The sequence below is a fragment of the Pleurodeles waltl genome, chromosome 10 (assembly GCF_031143425.1).
Source record: "Pleurodeles waltl isolate 20211129_DDA chromosome 10, aPleWal1.hap1.20221129, whole genome shotgun sequence".
Taxonomy (NCBI): domain Eukaryota; kingdom Metazoa; phylum Chordata; class Amphibia; order Caudata; family Salamandridae; genus Pleurodeles; species Pleurodeles waltl.
This window is the reverse complement of record NC_090449.1, coordinates 1,047,897,859-1,047,912,332: the sequence shown is the minus strand read 5'-3', so window position 1 is coordinate 1,047,912,332 and position 14,474 is coordinate 1,047,897,859. Positions and strand designations below refer to the sequence as shown.

Below are 14,474 nucleotides of genomic sequence, written 5' to 3'. Positions count from 1 at the left end.
CAGAGTTACAAATATATTGCTGGCACAAATCCAAGGATGTTATCTCAGAATCCTAAAAAAGAACTGACAAAATGATTTTCAAATGAAAACATGTATTTGTTTGCCAGTACCAAGCTAACATTAATAAAAATGTGCATTACAGGGACCGAATGATTATGATTAAAAACCTAAAAAGCAATGAATGTTGTCCACGTTGGTGAACAGTTGCCCCCACAACACAGCGGTCTGCTGCTTCTTGTTTCAGGCGTGACGTCACCAATCACTTTCACTACTTCAAACAATGTTATCAGGGTGGAGTTAGCTGTCCTCCCAAAGAATATTTGAAGAAGAAAAACTCATGTATTTGCCCTCTTTAGAGATAAGGTGCCCACCTGGCTCGGAGGCAAATGCAGGACTGTAATAATTCAGGACAAAAGGTCAAATTTCAGGACAAAAGGTCAGCTTTACAGACTCATCCGAGGGGTGTCTGTATCCCTCTACTTTATCAATACAAATTTCAAATGTTATTGACATATCGAAATATAAAATGTCATCGTCGTACAATAAAAATAGAATCAATAAAAATAGTTAAAAACAAAACTTATATATATATATATATATATATATATATACATTTATAAACCCAAAAGAAAAGATAAGTCATCCATTAAGATCATTCATACAACAAACAGCGAAAATAATCAAGAACGGTTAGTCTCATATCAGTGCTAATGAACTAATTAAAATATATCTATACTCCGAACTGTCTTAATCATTCATAGAGAACAACAATCAATGTGCAGAAAATCACATTTCAAGCAGCATAAATAACAGAGAACACTCAGAGCCATATCAATGCTGGTGATCCAGCAGAGATAAAACTATGGTAATTAATGGCTACTTTATCAGTACATTTATTTACTTTTTTTTTATATTGCACTATTTATTCACTGTGCTCTCTGTGAGATTGCCTCTAGGTATGCTACATTCAGATAGCGCGCTATGTCCTTGTTCTGTAGTAAATAGAGGCTCTTGAGCACACTGTTAAAGGCATCACCCATACCCAATTTAAACTAATGTTTCTTGGACAGAAAGCCGCTGAGTAATTTGTGATTATATTTGTAAAGGTTTTAAATCCAGGGTAAGCAGGAAATGTTAAGTTTGGTGACCTTTTCACCTTCTACTAGTTTAGACAAGTTGAACAAAAACATCTGGCTCACCTGATCCACAACTGGAAGTCAAAACTAAAAAAGAAATATTGAGGCACAGCAGAAGGTGTGGGCGTCAGTCTCACACCTGATGCCAGGATACCCACTCCTTGTCTGTGGGCTCACAGCACCAAGAAGGCCCAACCCAGTAGCCCGGACCAGCAGAGAGAGAATAAAGAGAAGGATGAAGACGAGATCAGATAGAACATCTGTAGCAACTGATTCTATGAATGTGGAAGAGAAGAATAAGGTGGAACAATTCCTAAAATTAGCAAGATGGGCCCCCTGAGTATCAGAAAATATTGTGTACCTGGAGGGTAATCTAGCTGAGAGGCAAGATCAGAAGGGGCACTGTTAAGTGGTTCATAAGCAGCACCCACCCACCCTTGCAAACTCTGCCTGTGCAGTGGTCCAATCATAGTGCTTGTCGAGGGACGTCAGCGGCCCGGACCCCTTGGAAGGCGGGGCCATGGACAATTGCCCATGCTGTCCATGTCCTAAAATGGTTCTGCAGTCGAGCCAAGGCTGAACCAATGTTCTGGCTCAACCCTAAAGTGCCAAAGTACATGCAGAACCTTCAAACTATTTGGGATGCAAGCTGCACAAGAAAGACAGTATAAGAACTTGATAAAGACTTTATAGAAAGTGTTTAATTTTAGTAAATTAGATCACAACATGACATTGACATTTATTTGAAGTGAAAGTTTCTAAACATGAACTATAAAACAATTGCAATCCCTCCCTCCGGACAAAGCCTTGAGAGAACAAAGTGAACCAGTTGTTTGGTGCATCATTGCCAATATTATTTTTACGGGTGATGGAACACTGCAGGCTATTAAAGCATTTACTAGTGAGATTTTTGTATAGGATCCACTGTGAACTGGTTTACTTGAAAGTGCTCCCAAATGTCACTATCAAGTAAATTAGACATATGAGGTAAATTGGTTTTACTTCTATTACACATTTTAATCAGCGGGAAATGCTCTATTTTATGTTGCAAAACCTCTGTGGGTTAATGTGATCACTACAGATGTATGTGTGTGTGTAATAAGAGGCGCACAGAATTGAACCGTGTTAGATCCAGTAGGGAAAGTGGCTTTTGTATTGTTAGTGGGAGGAGTTCCCTGCTTGTCACAGAAAGCGTTGTGTATGCTTAAGTCATTCTTTTAAATTTGCATTGCACGCAGTATAGGCCGGGCTGCCACACAATGCGAAAATGAAAAGGCAAAAAAAGTGTTTCCAAAGTGTAGATTTTAATAATGCGCAAATTGTACTAAGTGCATACAGTTTTATTAAAAGCATGCACTCCATAGATTCAGTAGGAACACCCTTACTATACCTTAGAAAAATAATAAATGTATGTCATCAGGAAGCTTAAGGGGAATCCAAGCTGTCTTTACATTTGCGGATTAACAAATTGCTCGGATTTACATTTCATTCAGGCACCCTGGCAAGAAGGCTTGTTTCTTGTTTAGCTGTGCACCCCTCCCTCGGGATCATGGCACAGGAGACTCCCTCCCTTCCCCTGCAGCTGAGCCATCTCAACTGTCAGAATTAACATTGTGACAACGGACATTAAAGTTAATTTACGGACAGTCTGTGAAAATTACAGACGGGTGGTCACCCTGTTTAGAGTTAAATATCGCCTTTTGCATTGATGGCATTTGAAGGGCTGAACTACCACTTTCAACATATAGATGGCGCCACAGTGAATATCTGGAAGCAAAGATGTAGGTGCATTGTCAGCTAAGAGAGATGGAAATAGGATTTTTTTGTCTCATAAGGGATGTGATGTCAGTGTCAGTAAAGAAGCGATATCACAAGTGATGTAATCATCGTCATTTCTGATGTCATCATTGTGTAAAGCCGCTGCTACTACACATACACATACTAGGGACACCTATGGTACAGCAGTTACTTGTATGTGACGAGCTGAAGTACCGCTGTTAACGAACCAGTGGATCCTCAGCAGACGTACCCTGTACCACTGAGCGCCCCCTAGACCTGGTCTGTGCCAGCTGCACCAGTGCCCATTACGGTTCCAGCTGAGCATACCGTGTAGCAGAGAGACATTTTTAAGACGTTTGCACTGAGCAGATATTCTTTGAAATCGACTTTGTGAACTGTTTCTGATGTAAGGACAGGTCTTGTCATAAATGTATATATATGTATTACCTAATCTTTGTGTGAATCTGTGTGTCTTTATAAATTTAGCCACTTGAACGCATACATATAGATTTGTTTACATAGCTCAATTTACATAGGTGTATGTAACTATTTGTTTTCAGTAGTGTAGATTCGTGGCATGGGATGGCAGTAGAACAGGCTTCTCCAGCAAGTAGCTTGTGAGCTACTGGTAGCTCTCCAGCTACCTGTAAGTAGCTCGCCTGTGTGCAGCCCAGCCTACTGCATTAGAAGGCTTTTGATAAGCTGAATTAAATAATATTTGTATACCAAAATTGAAAAGTGTGCCTTGGAGATGAAAATATGTGGATTTCCTGAACTCATAAGATGATGTATGGAAAAAAATGGGTGAATTTTGAAAAATATTTTTCAGATGATATTTGAGTGATAAATCATGTGGTGCTGGGGAGACTTATTACTAGCATTTTCTTGGTGTCAGGAGCATTTCAGTGATGGTTGTTGTGCAGTACATATGTAAAGGGATTCAAAACTGACAAAGCCTTATTACTTTACTGCTGGCAACCCCGTCTGATGCACGAAGGTGATCACAGCTGGTAATCCTCTTATGGTAAGCACTAATGTATTTTTTTTCTGATGTGGTCTCTATTACATCACTAATGATATTAGTAGAACAGGGTAATTTTCATTGAACATAAGTAGCTCTTATAACAGAAAAGGCTGGAGATTCCTGCAGTGGAGAGTCCCTATTAAATCACCTTCGCCCGGGACTTCCTAGATCTCTGGTCTCTCCTGACAGCCATCTTATGTTCAAAGACGTATTTCATAATATTTGCTCTGCTTAGAATGAACCATCAGGCGGCACCTAATTGCCTTATAAAATCCTTTTATTTTTTTAATTTCCAGCCTCCGTGACCCTCCAGTGGATAATCTCTGAGAAAATGGTATTAACTCGGCGGGTTATTTTAATTGGAGCCGGGTGGGCTGCTGTTATTACAAGTGGGCTCTGAGTACATTGGCAAGGAGGCACCTGATGGCAGAGTTAATACAGGGGTTGTGATAAAATTATTCCTGTCTAATGAATTCGTCCATTGCCATCCCTGCTCGCTATGGCGACCGTGCCCTCCGTGTCCGCTTCCTCGACCCGTGAAGCCGCCAGGCACATTCACCCCTGTGGCATTGGAGTGCGTGTCCCAAGGTGCCCCAGAGGACACCTGGTCCTGTCCATGGCGTCTCGCTGCCAGTGCTTAATTTGTCAAAAAGAAAAAAAAATCATGAGTGCCAGGGCTCTCGTCCCTGCAGCTTGCACCACACATTGCCCCTGCCAGCGCTACCAATGATATTAACTACACAACTACTAACCACCACACAATTGTGACAATTCAGGTTATTTCAGGCCCCAGAGCTGTAAGAATGGCTTGGGTGGCATGTATAACTAACTTTTAATATACTTAGAACTAATAAACAACTGCTGTTATGTTCAGCTCTAATCAGATACAGAGCGCCACCATGTGGCAGACTGTCACAAGCGCCAGTGTTGACAATTTAGTGCTGAGCACCGGAAGCCACCAGCTCAAATTAAGCAGTGCCTGCTGGGCTTGCTATCCTAGCCTCGTGTTTTAGGAAACCTCACTTGTGAAAGGGCACAGTGCCAGCTGCTCACAGGCTGGTGAATGGGGTGTATCAGGATATTTCTTGTTCAGTTGTTTAGTTAGAGTCCAGTTAGTTGTGGGTTTACAGTTCTCCCGATCAGCTGGGTTCCGTGTGCTGCTTCCAGGTACAAGACGCACCTCTCAGACGAGACACCATCACCTTTACGAGGTCACCCCTTTGGAAGCTCTGGTCCACCTGCAATAACGTGGATGTACATTCATGGCAGCGCGCACTCACCTCAACGGCAGGAGGCACTCACCTCCAGAGTATCACTCTCCCATCCTCAAGGCACTACTCTCCTTCACGAAAGCACTCATCACCCCCACTGCTGTTCTCGCTCGTGCCTAACCCGCGCTGAGTGTGCTTCACAACACCCCCGTGCCCCTCTGTCCCAGAGCAAGCACTCATCTCTGCCAGTGCACCTGCCCACATGCACGGCAGCTCCTGCTCACCTACACAACAGCACTCACTCTGCCTCGTGGCAGCGCTCACTCTCCTTTGTAATCGGGTGAGCACATTTTGAGAAGCAAAAAGCAGGACCGGCCAGATATAGTAGCAGGTTTAAAGCCTTTAGGCTTCTGTATGTGGCCTGTCCCATTTTTTTGCATAGCTTTGTGTGTGTGTGTGTATATAATACCTTATGTAACACTGGTTATGGCAAGGCCTCCATCCTGCCCCCCCCTCCCCACACTCTCTGCCTCTGCTGGGAGCCTGCAGTGGACCTCCTTGTGTGCTGCTTGACAGACACTGATAAATTACTTTAATTATGTCAGACTTCAGAGGCTCCTGTTAGAGAAAACCTTTCAATTCTGCTTTGCAGAATGACTAGACTGTTGTCCCAAAAACCAGGACATGTATTTAAATCTAAGAAAAGTGTTGTGATACCGGGACAGTCTTCTAAAAACCGGGACTGTCCGGAGAAATCCGGGGTGCTACTTCGTGACAGCACTCACCCTTCACCAGAGCAGCACTCATTCTGCTTCGGAACATCACACCCTCTCTTCGCAAGCAGCACTCGCTCTCTTCCGGGGCAGCACTCGCTCTCTTTTGGAACATCATGCCCTCTCTTCTGGGGCAGCACTCACTTTCTTCCAGGATTTCACTCACTCTCCTTCCGGACCGCACTCACTCCTGCGCAACAGCACCTGCTTTCCTGAGGTAGAGAACTCACTCTCCACCAAGGCAGCACTCGCTCTCATGCTGTGCATCACTCTTTTGCTTCCACCTCTGTAACTGCATTCACTCTGCTCTGTGCTAGCACTCACTCTCATCCAGGATAGCACTCGTTCTTCCAGGGCAGCACCCGGCCTCCTCTGGGATAGCACTCGCTCTCCTCCACAACAGCGCTCACTCTTCTCTTGGACAGCGCTCGCTCTCTTCCAGAGCGGCACTCACTCTCCAGCGTGACAGCACTCACTGCCCTCTGACCTCACTCACTCTCCTTCCGCCAACACTGGTCCTCCTGCGGTACGTCACTTGCTCTCCTCTAGGGCCGTGTTCGTTCCTCCCTAGGACAGCATTCACTCTCTTCAGCAACAGCACTCACTCCATTCCAGGACAGCACTCGCACATGAAAGCTCAGCTCATTTTTGGCTTTAGAGTCCAAAAGCATCTCCATCTGGAGAGCCAGAGGTGGTCATCGGGCTCGGGCCTTCAGTGGAACACCAGCCTCCGAAAACGTAAGTAAAATGTAACCATCAGACCCGCCATACCTAGGGTGACCACCTCACTCCAGATCATTACAGACACTGGGCCCAGGCCTGAACCTTTCACCTACAAGTCACTGATTTCAGGATTGACTAGTTCACTGGGAACCCAACAAGACTACAACACCCAGAGTGCCCTTGCTCATCACACAGAATTCCAGGACTGGAAACAGAGCCCATAATGACCTGGAGGCACGGGCAGGCTGTGGTATTGGTGAGATGGACTCAAGGTCCAGGGCACCTAGGTTTAGAGGCCCGTACTATCTCCCCATTTTCTGTATGTCTCTCACTCCCTTTCACTTTGCCCATCCCCCATCTCACCTCTAGTTTAGCATCTCAATAGATGATTGGGTGATGGGGCAGCAGCTGGGAATTTATGTTCTCTGGCTGCTCAGTGCTCAGGTAACCTGCTAAGACCTGACTGGTCTGGGAACACCAAATCATCACAGTGAAGGTGGCACAGACCTTCCATACCTCCCAGCCTTCCCCTGTGCCCCCCCCCCCCCCACCATGCATGCTCCACAACATGCCATTATTGGAGATGTTCTGATAAAGATAGTGGTTACAACTTGAACAGCAGCAGAGAGTATATTTCTGATGAATTAATGAGTGAGTGATATTTATAAAGCACACAGTTACCCACAGGGGGGTGTCCTGGCGCTATAAATGTGTAATGGGCACAACATACAATGGTGTCATATGGCAGAGCAAACTTTGCTCAGTCTGGCAGAAAGCACAGCACACAAGCAGCTCTATTAAGGTGGGCCATAGTAACAGCTATACTATATAGCGCTTAGAAATGGTGGAAGTGTAAAAGAGAGTAGAGGGGGAAGGATTAGAAGGGGTGCCAAATTTGGTTTTACCCAGGGGGATATTTGAGCAAAGGCCGCCCCTGCCTGGACGGAGGTGGTCATAGTAGCTGTGCCAAAGATAGCAAGCACTGGCAATGCCAATAGGCCTGGCTTATGAATGCACCATTAAGCCAGACATGAAAATCCATATACCTTAATTACTGGCCTCTTTCCATCTGTGCTGCTGCCAGAAAAAAACGCCATAAATTATCTAGTTAATGAAAGACACGTGTGTGCCCCTGAAAGCTCAATGTCAGCCAGCTAGATAAATAAACAAAATGATCACAACTGTGTAGAGTGCATGTACTTCTTTGTGGAAGCACACAACGTCTGCCTAGTCAAAACATGTACTCGTGGCACCCAACATCTGGGAGGAGCCAAAGCCCCTTTCTTGGTGATATTCACATAACTGTCTGGCGAGAGCTGCGCTGTCCAGCAAGACCATAAAAATATTCTGTACGTGCAAGGAAACGACCTAACCCCGCTTCTTGGATTTCCTGCACCTTGGTTTTTATTGGTGCAGTGTAGGCTGTGGGAGTGTTGGCGTCTTTCTTCAGAAACGCCCTGCGGCCCGGCCTCTTTATCAAGGATGCGTGAACAGCAGCGGTTTCCCAAGCGCTGCAGCCTGGGTCGCTGATCACAGCATCCTGCCAGATTGTAGGATTTTGTGTGTTTGATTCCACATGGAGCAGTTGTCTTTGTTTTTCATCTTTTCAGAGAAAAAAAGTTGAAAAGCAAGCATCTGATAGTGCGCTCTCTCTGTGTTTTATCTGTGATGAATGGTATTCTTAGGCCAGTGTAATGAGACAAATTACAATTAAATATGTATTTTCGCTATCCTCAACAAAGCAATGCGACGTAAAACCAGGGGGACCCCTCAGATGTCAGTGTAAATTTTATTTTGACAGTCCTTTGTAGTCGAATCCTCGGGCTAGCATGCTTTATAAATATGGGACCCAGTTTTCTGCTTTTACTGATTTTTACAGATAGAGACAGAAAACAATGTGTTTCCAGTCTGTATTTATTTTTAAAGATAGAAAAATACTGAAAAATATGCTTCTTCTGTCCTGCTGTCTTTCGTGAATTCCAGGCCAACAGCTTCACAGTTGAACCGCATGGGGAGTTAAAAACAGGATGAGAAATCCTTAAATATAAGCATATGTTAACGTATATATGAATTATAATGACAATATTTACCTGTGGGTATAAAGTTTTGTTATATTTGGTTCCTTAATGTGTAAAACGAGGCGGGCATCAAACTATGACTGCATGTCATCAGTTAAATAAATATGGAAATATACAATTTTATGATTCAATTTATTCTCAAAACACAAAATAAATATGGTTTAATTCCAGTAAGATGGCCGAAAATAAATATCTATAAATACAGACGGAATTGTTAAAAAAATAAATACCATAAAAGCACCTGGAGACCTGTTAAGTATTATTCATTCCAACACAGATCCTGATAGTGAACATGGATGTCAGGATGTGGCTGTAGTTACAGACAGTGGTGCACATCTGCTTCAAGTCAGGCTCTGCCGTGGAGCTTCAGCACCCTAAAATACCAAAAAAGGCAACCTGGGGACCAGTCTTGTTGCTTTTATTTTGCTATTAGCCCAGTTGTTATAGTCTTTATCTTTATATTGTTGGGATATTGATTCCTTTTGTTATTGATACTCCTATCATGATTTTTAGGGTCGAGCCTGCGTCGCATGCGCTTGCGCATGCGTTTCGCTAAGCGAGACGCTTTAGGAATTAAAATGGGCTCGGAGCCCCGTCCATGTCACGTCAGTGTCTTTCATTGGTTCGTGTGCTTGCCTGTTAGAATCTGCTTGATTTCATTAGTGGAAGGCATGCATATGTCGTGCTTTTTCCGGTGGTTAGCCCTCCTCGAGCGCATCGACCAAGTACAGAAAACATACAAGGCTTCGCTGTTTTCCATCCGGTTCGTGGGCTACTTTTTCTCTATTTTCGCAGCGTGATCGCGCTTGGCAGAAGTCGAGCGCTTTGCATAATATCGACCCTGTTACACAGTTAATTGCACTTTTTCCAGTTACGTACATAATTGCACTTTTGCCGATAGGTTTCATTACGAGTGAAAAATCCGGTTAGGAGTTTACAATGCTATTAGCTCTAACAAGAGCAAACGCGAGACCCGTTGCATTGCAAATGCTTGTTGATATTATTATTGCTCTTAATATTCTTCTATCACTTTTTTTTTTTTTTTTTGTGCAAATGAACCATTGATTAGGGCAGCTTGATGCAATGTAATTTGAGACTGGCAGTCCTGGTTTAGGAAACATAAACATCTAAACGCCGCTCCTGCAGGTGGGGAGCTCACATCCAACCCAGGTTAATGGAATGAGTGTCAAACTTTTAGTAACATTAACACCATTTGTAACTCCAAAATGGTACAAGTTTACGGAAATATGTGACATTAAAAGATAAGTTATTTTTTTCATAAATCTATTGGTATGAAGCTGCCAGTTTCCTATTGGAAGTGTGCTTTTGTCAAACCAGACCCTCCTTGAATAATTATACAAAAATAAGTTATTTTTTCATAAATCTATTGGTATGAAGCTCCCAGTTTCCTATTGGTAGTGTGCGTTTGTTAAGCCAAGCACTTCTTGAATACTTTTTTTTCCCTGAATACGCGTCCAGAGGATAACTTAAAACTATTGATATGTTATGTTCAGTCCTTTATAAATAAATGCAATTGCAAAGGAGTTGTTTTGCTCTTCGCTAAAGGTGACCAATCAGAATCTTTCTTTTCTAAACCCAGAGTGGTGATTGGGCGACATGGTGCAGACAGGCCTGTAAGATTCTTTGCTCTGACGTTGTCCTTCTTCTCTGTCTCCGCAGTGCTGGGCCCAAGGGAGATAACATCTATGAATGGCGCTCCACTATCCTGGGACCCCCAGGATCCGTCTACGAGGGAGGGGTCTTCTTCCTCGACATCGCCTTCTCCCCAGACTACCCTTTCAAGCCTCCAAAGGTCAGTGGGCACCGGAAATGGGTTCAACAATGAATTAATGGGCTGTAAAGTGGTAAAACAGTTGCTATCCTGGCCTTGTGCTCGAGAATGATGCCTGGGGGACGGATCAGGGCATATACAGATAATGTTTGTGGTTGTGCAAAATTAAGACCACTTGTAAAAAAGCCTGCAGAATATTCACGATCAATCACCAATATTTACTGGATTGGGAAAGTTGACAGCAGATTATGGGAGTGCCTCCAATCCTATGTTTTCTTTAAAATTGCAAAACTCTAAGAAAATATTAGGACTGGGAGAGGCACTCACTTGTAGAAAAATGTGATATGTGATTTCATTAGAAGGGGGTTGGGAGTAAAATGTCTCACACCTTAGCACAGTTCACCCCTTTGCACTATGTTAAATGCAATATACTATTAACGCTTATTTCAAATTTGGCTGTAGATTTTCACCAAAGTTGGTGCGGATAGTACTGAATATCTCTAGACACATGCATATGCTTCTGGATTTCGTTCTTCATCAGTAGAGATCAGCAAACTTTCATCTGGGGTTGCTGGAAATGCTGCCAAAGTCTTCATAGGTCACAGTACCACTCACAGGCGCACAAGTGCATCTCCAAAGCTCCTCAGATTGCTGGCTCAAGGGAGCCTTTTAAACAGAAAGGGGCAGCATTTTAGCAACCCAGATGACATCTCTTGGCTCTCTACTTCTTCTGCTCTCTACTGATGAAAGTCTAAACCGAGAAACACGTGTCTAGAGATACCAGCGCTACCTGCACCAACTTTGGTGAAAAACTACAGCAACTTTGAAGTAATTGTACTCAGTGCTTAATTTGTAAATAAAAAGGTGCCGGTGCCCAAAGCTCTCCTTTGAAACATGCGGCTCTTGAATTCAACTGTGCGGGCACAGGATACTGAGGCAGCCTAATCCTAAAGCCATCTCGGGCCTCCTTAATCCATTTACAGTCACCCCCTGCCCTTCAGCTCACCCTTGCAGCCTTCTGCTTTCTCCCTTTGTGACGCCTTTTTGTTTTTCTCTTCCTCTGCCTTTCCCGTATTTGTTGTTTGCTCACAGTTAATGCCTGATGCAGAAAACTAAGTGCCGGCCCTCAAAAACAAGTGCTGGTACTCCACACTGGAAACCACTGGCTCAAATTAAGCACTGAGTGTACTGCATTTACCTGAATTCAATAGGGTGAAATGTGCCCGGATTAGAGGTAGTGTGCTTCCTCACCCCTTATATGGTGTTTCATTGTAATTTAGAAATTGCCTCAGTTATTTCTATAATTGCCTCAAATATTTCTGTAAGCATGCAAAACTTTATTTCCCAGACATTTAGCAGTCCTGTCCTCTCCCATCCACGGACAACGGCAGTCCAGGTACTGATTTCTGTCTTGCTTTGGGCACCCTGTGGGCGTGTCCTCCACTGCTGCACCAGCACAGTCGGACATCAGACCTTTAGTCCTTCGTTTGTTTCTAATAGCTTGAGTGAGGATGTGTATTATCACATAGTTATTGCAGTATATCTCTGGCATGGTCGAAGAGCATAATGTCACTTTACATGTAAGCGAGAAACAAACACTTGGAGGCACAGAAAGGTGTCCAGACCAGGTGTGATAGAGGCGTGGTTGTAATACCAGCTCTTTTATGAGAGATACCGAGGGAATTCACCATCCAAAGTGAAAATCTGAACACCAGCATGTTTGTGCGAAAGCTCAGCTTTTGCGTCCATTCGCAACATTTACCTTCATCGTTTCATGAGCTTGGCAGATTTGTCCTTTAAACCTCAAATAATCATATTACAGAAGTGCTGTAATTAGTTTTAAGTCAGGGAAGGGGGGGGGGAGTGTAAAAGTAGCCTGTTTCCAAATGCTGCTAACTCCGTCTGTTTAGGACCCCAAGGCACTCGGGATACAGATTTGCAGAAGATCACACCATCTACCACAGGGGGAAACCAGTGTCGGAACCCAGGGGCTTCAGTGTGTGGAAGAAATACCACTGAGTGTAATTTTACACTTCAGGCGGTGGGTCAGGATATAGGCGTGTACTGCTGGTGGTATGGCATTACTGTTATCAATAACTACTTGTAATTGACACGAGCAGCACTTATCATTTGATGGCACTTACCAGTTCCAGCTGCCAGGGTGTGGGTGGATAGTAAATATTTAATGTCAGAAATTGTGTGGTTTTCACAGGCAGTGACACGTCCCCTGTGGTAGGGACTATTTGTCTATCAAGCCCTACGTGGTAGATTATCATTGCTAATTGCTACGTCAAGTGGTTCAGCTGGGAGTTTCAGCAATCTTAGTTAGATCATAATTACCATAATTTCTCTGTGGCCTTTCTGCAGTTATAGATTAAGTTCAGTGGTAATGTGATTACCACTGCTGGCGAGCCTTTTAAACCTGGCAATCATTCCACCAGTAGCAGTAACCTGTAGCCGGGTGGATTTTACCTCTGGAAGTGTTCTTTCCTCTTCTGTAACAAGAGGAGTTATTCGCTCCTGGTCTGTAATCCTGCCCTGATTCTTCGGTGACAAGGGCGATTTCTTGAACCTTTGGATGCAGAACTGAATTGCAGTTAAAATCAGTGAAAGTTACCAAAGATAATAGTTTCATGCTGCAGGATAAATATGTTGAAAGATAGTAAAATTGAGTTATTAATTTTACTTTGGAAAGGGGGCATGACCTTCTGTTGGTCGGTAAGGGCAGGGCTCTCTGTAAATCACAAATTCATGACAAATGTATTGGTTCAACATTTACAGATAGGTATTGCACATCTATGCTTACTATAGATGACATAGCACGCTGCCCATCTAATATGAATGACATACCTGATTATACAAACTTTTTGTCTCACAGTATACTGGAATTGGTCCATTTTGCGAGCTCAACATTTATTGTATTAAATAAAATGGCAGTCTAGCAATGTTTAAGGTCCTTTGCGTACAGGCTTAAAGAAATGTGCTAGATAATGTTTCGACTGACAATGACTATGCAAAGCCTTCTTCAGGTCAAAGTATCAAAGTAAGTAGCTTTCTTTATGCAACTATCCCATGCTTTTTCCTTTTACTCAGTTCCTGACAAGTCAGAAGTAAACAAAATGTATACTGCACTAATGTTTTATGCAGATATTTACATAGCAGACATACATACATAGCATGAATCTAACAGAGGTATAACTGAGAAGCAGAGTCTAGTTTCAGACAGCACGCTGAGCATTATCCACAGATATACACCGGCTCTAACTGTTAGTAATATGATCATTAATGGTCAGCACTCCCTGTGTTTCCAGTGAGCCCTGTGCTCGACCACACCAGTGTTCACAACCAACAGCAAAGTGTACAATTTATAAGGTGCGGAAGGGTGACTTCTAAATCTGTGATTTCCATGTCATTAGCCTCGAAAGGATGATTAGCTGAGTTTGCCCTGTTGGGATTCAAACCTGTGGATGACAGGGTTTTCTAGCAGCAAGTGCTCAAAAAATCTTTTGCATGTTGAACAAAAATAGAGTTTCCTGTTCTGGGGTCAGATACCACTGGGAGTACCATTATCCCGATGAAGTGAGCATTTAGGGGTGCAGTCGGTCCAGCATTTTCCATAATAAAAGCATTGCTAGTGATCATTCTAAAATGGATCTAATCAAATTTACTCATGGAATGAGACAGAAGAATATTTTCCCTGAATTTGCTTTGGCTTCAATGGTACTTTGAAGCCAGGCTCTGCGGTAGTGTGTGCTTTATTCAGGAGATGGAAGCCCTGTGGACTCCGAATGATCTTTTGAATGAAGACAAATGGGCCTTGTTAATGGATGTAATGAGATGAGAGACTCCGACATCAATCCCAGTCCTGCTGTTAACATTGGCCTGCAGCAGAACGCTATCTTCTCGCCAAGGTTTGATGAAAAGGATGCTCCGAAAATGTTCTGTAAATCATTTCTGA

At 43.3% G+C, this 14,474-nt stretch overlaps 1 protein-coding gene across 1 annotated transcript in view; it reads left to right on the top strand.

The window, feature by feature from the left end:
• The window catches only part of LOC138262205 (ubiquitin-conjugating enzyme E2 E2), a 587,710-nt gene that overhangs the window by 452,151 nt on the left and 121,085 nt on the right, over positions 1-14,474 (top strand). The window contains exon 4 of the mRNA XM_069212049.1: positions 10,405-10,537. Within this exon, the coding sequence (XP_069068150.1) occupies positions 10,405-10,537 (133 nt within the window). The remainder of the gene's footprint in view (positions 1-10,404; positions 10,538-14,474) is intronic.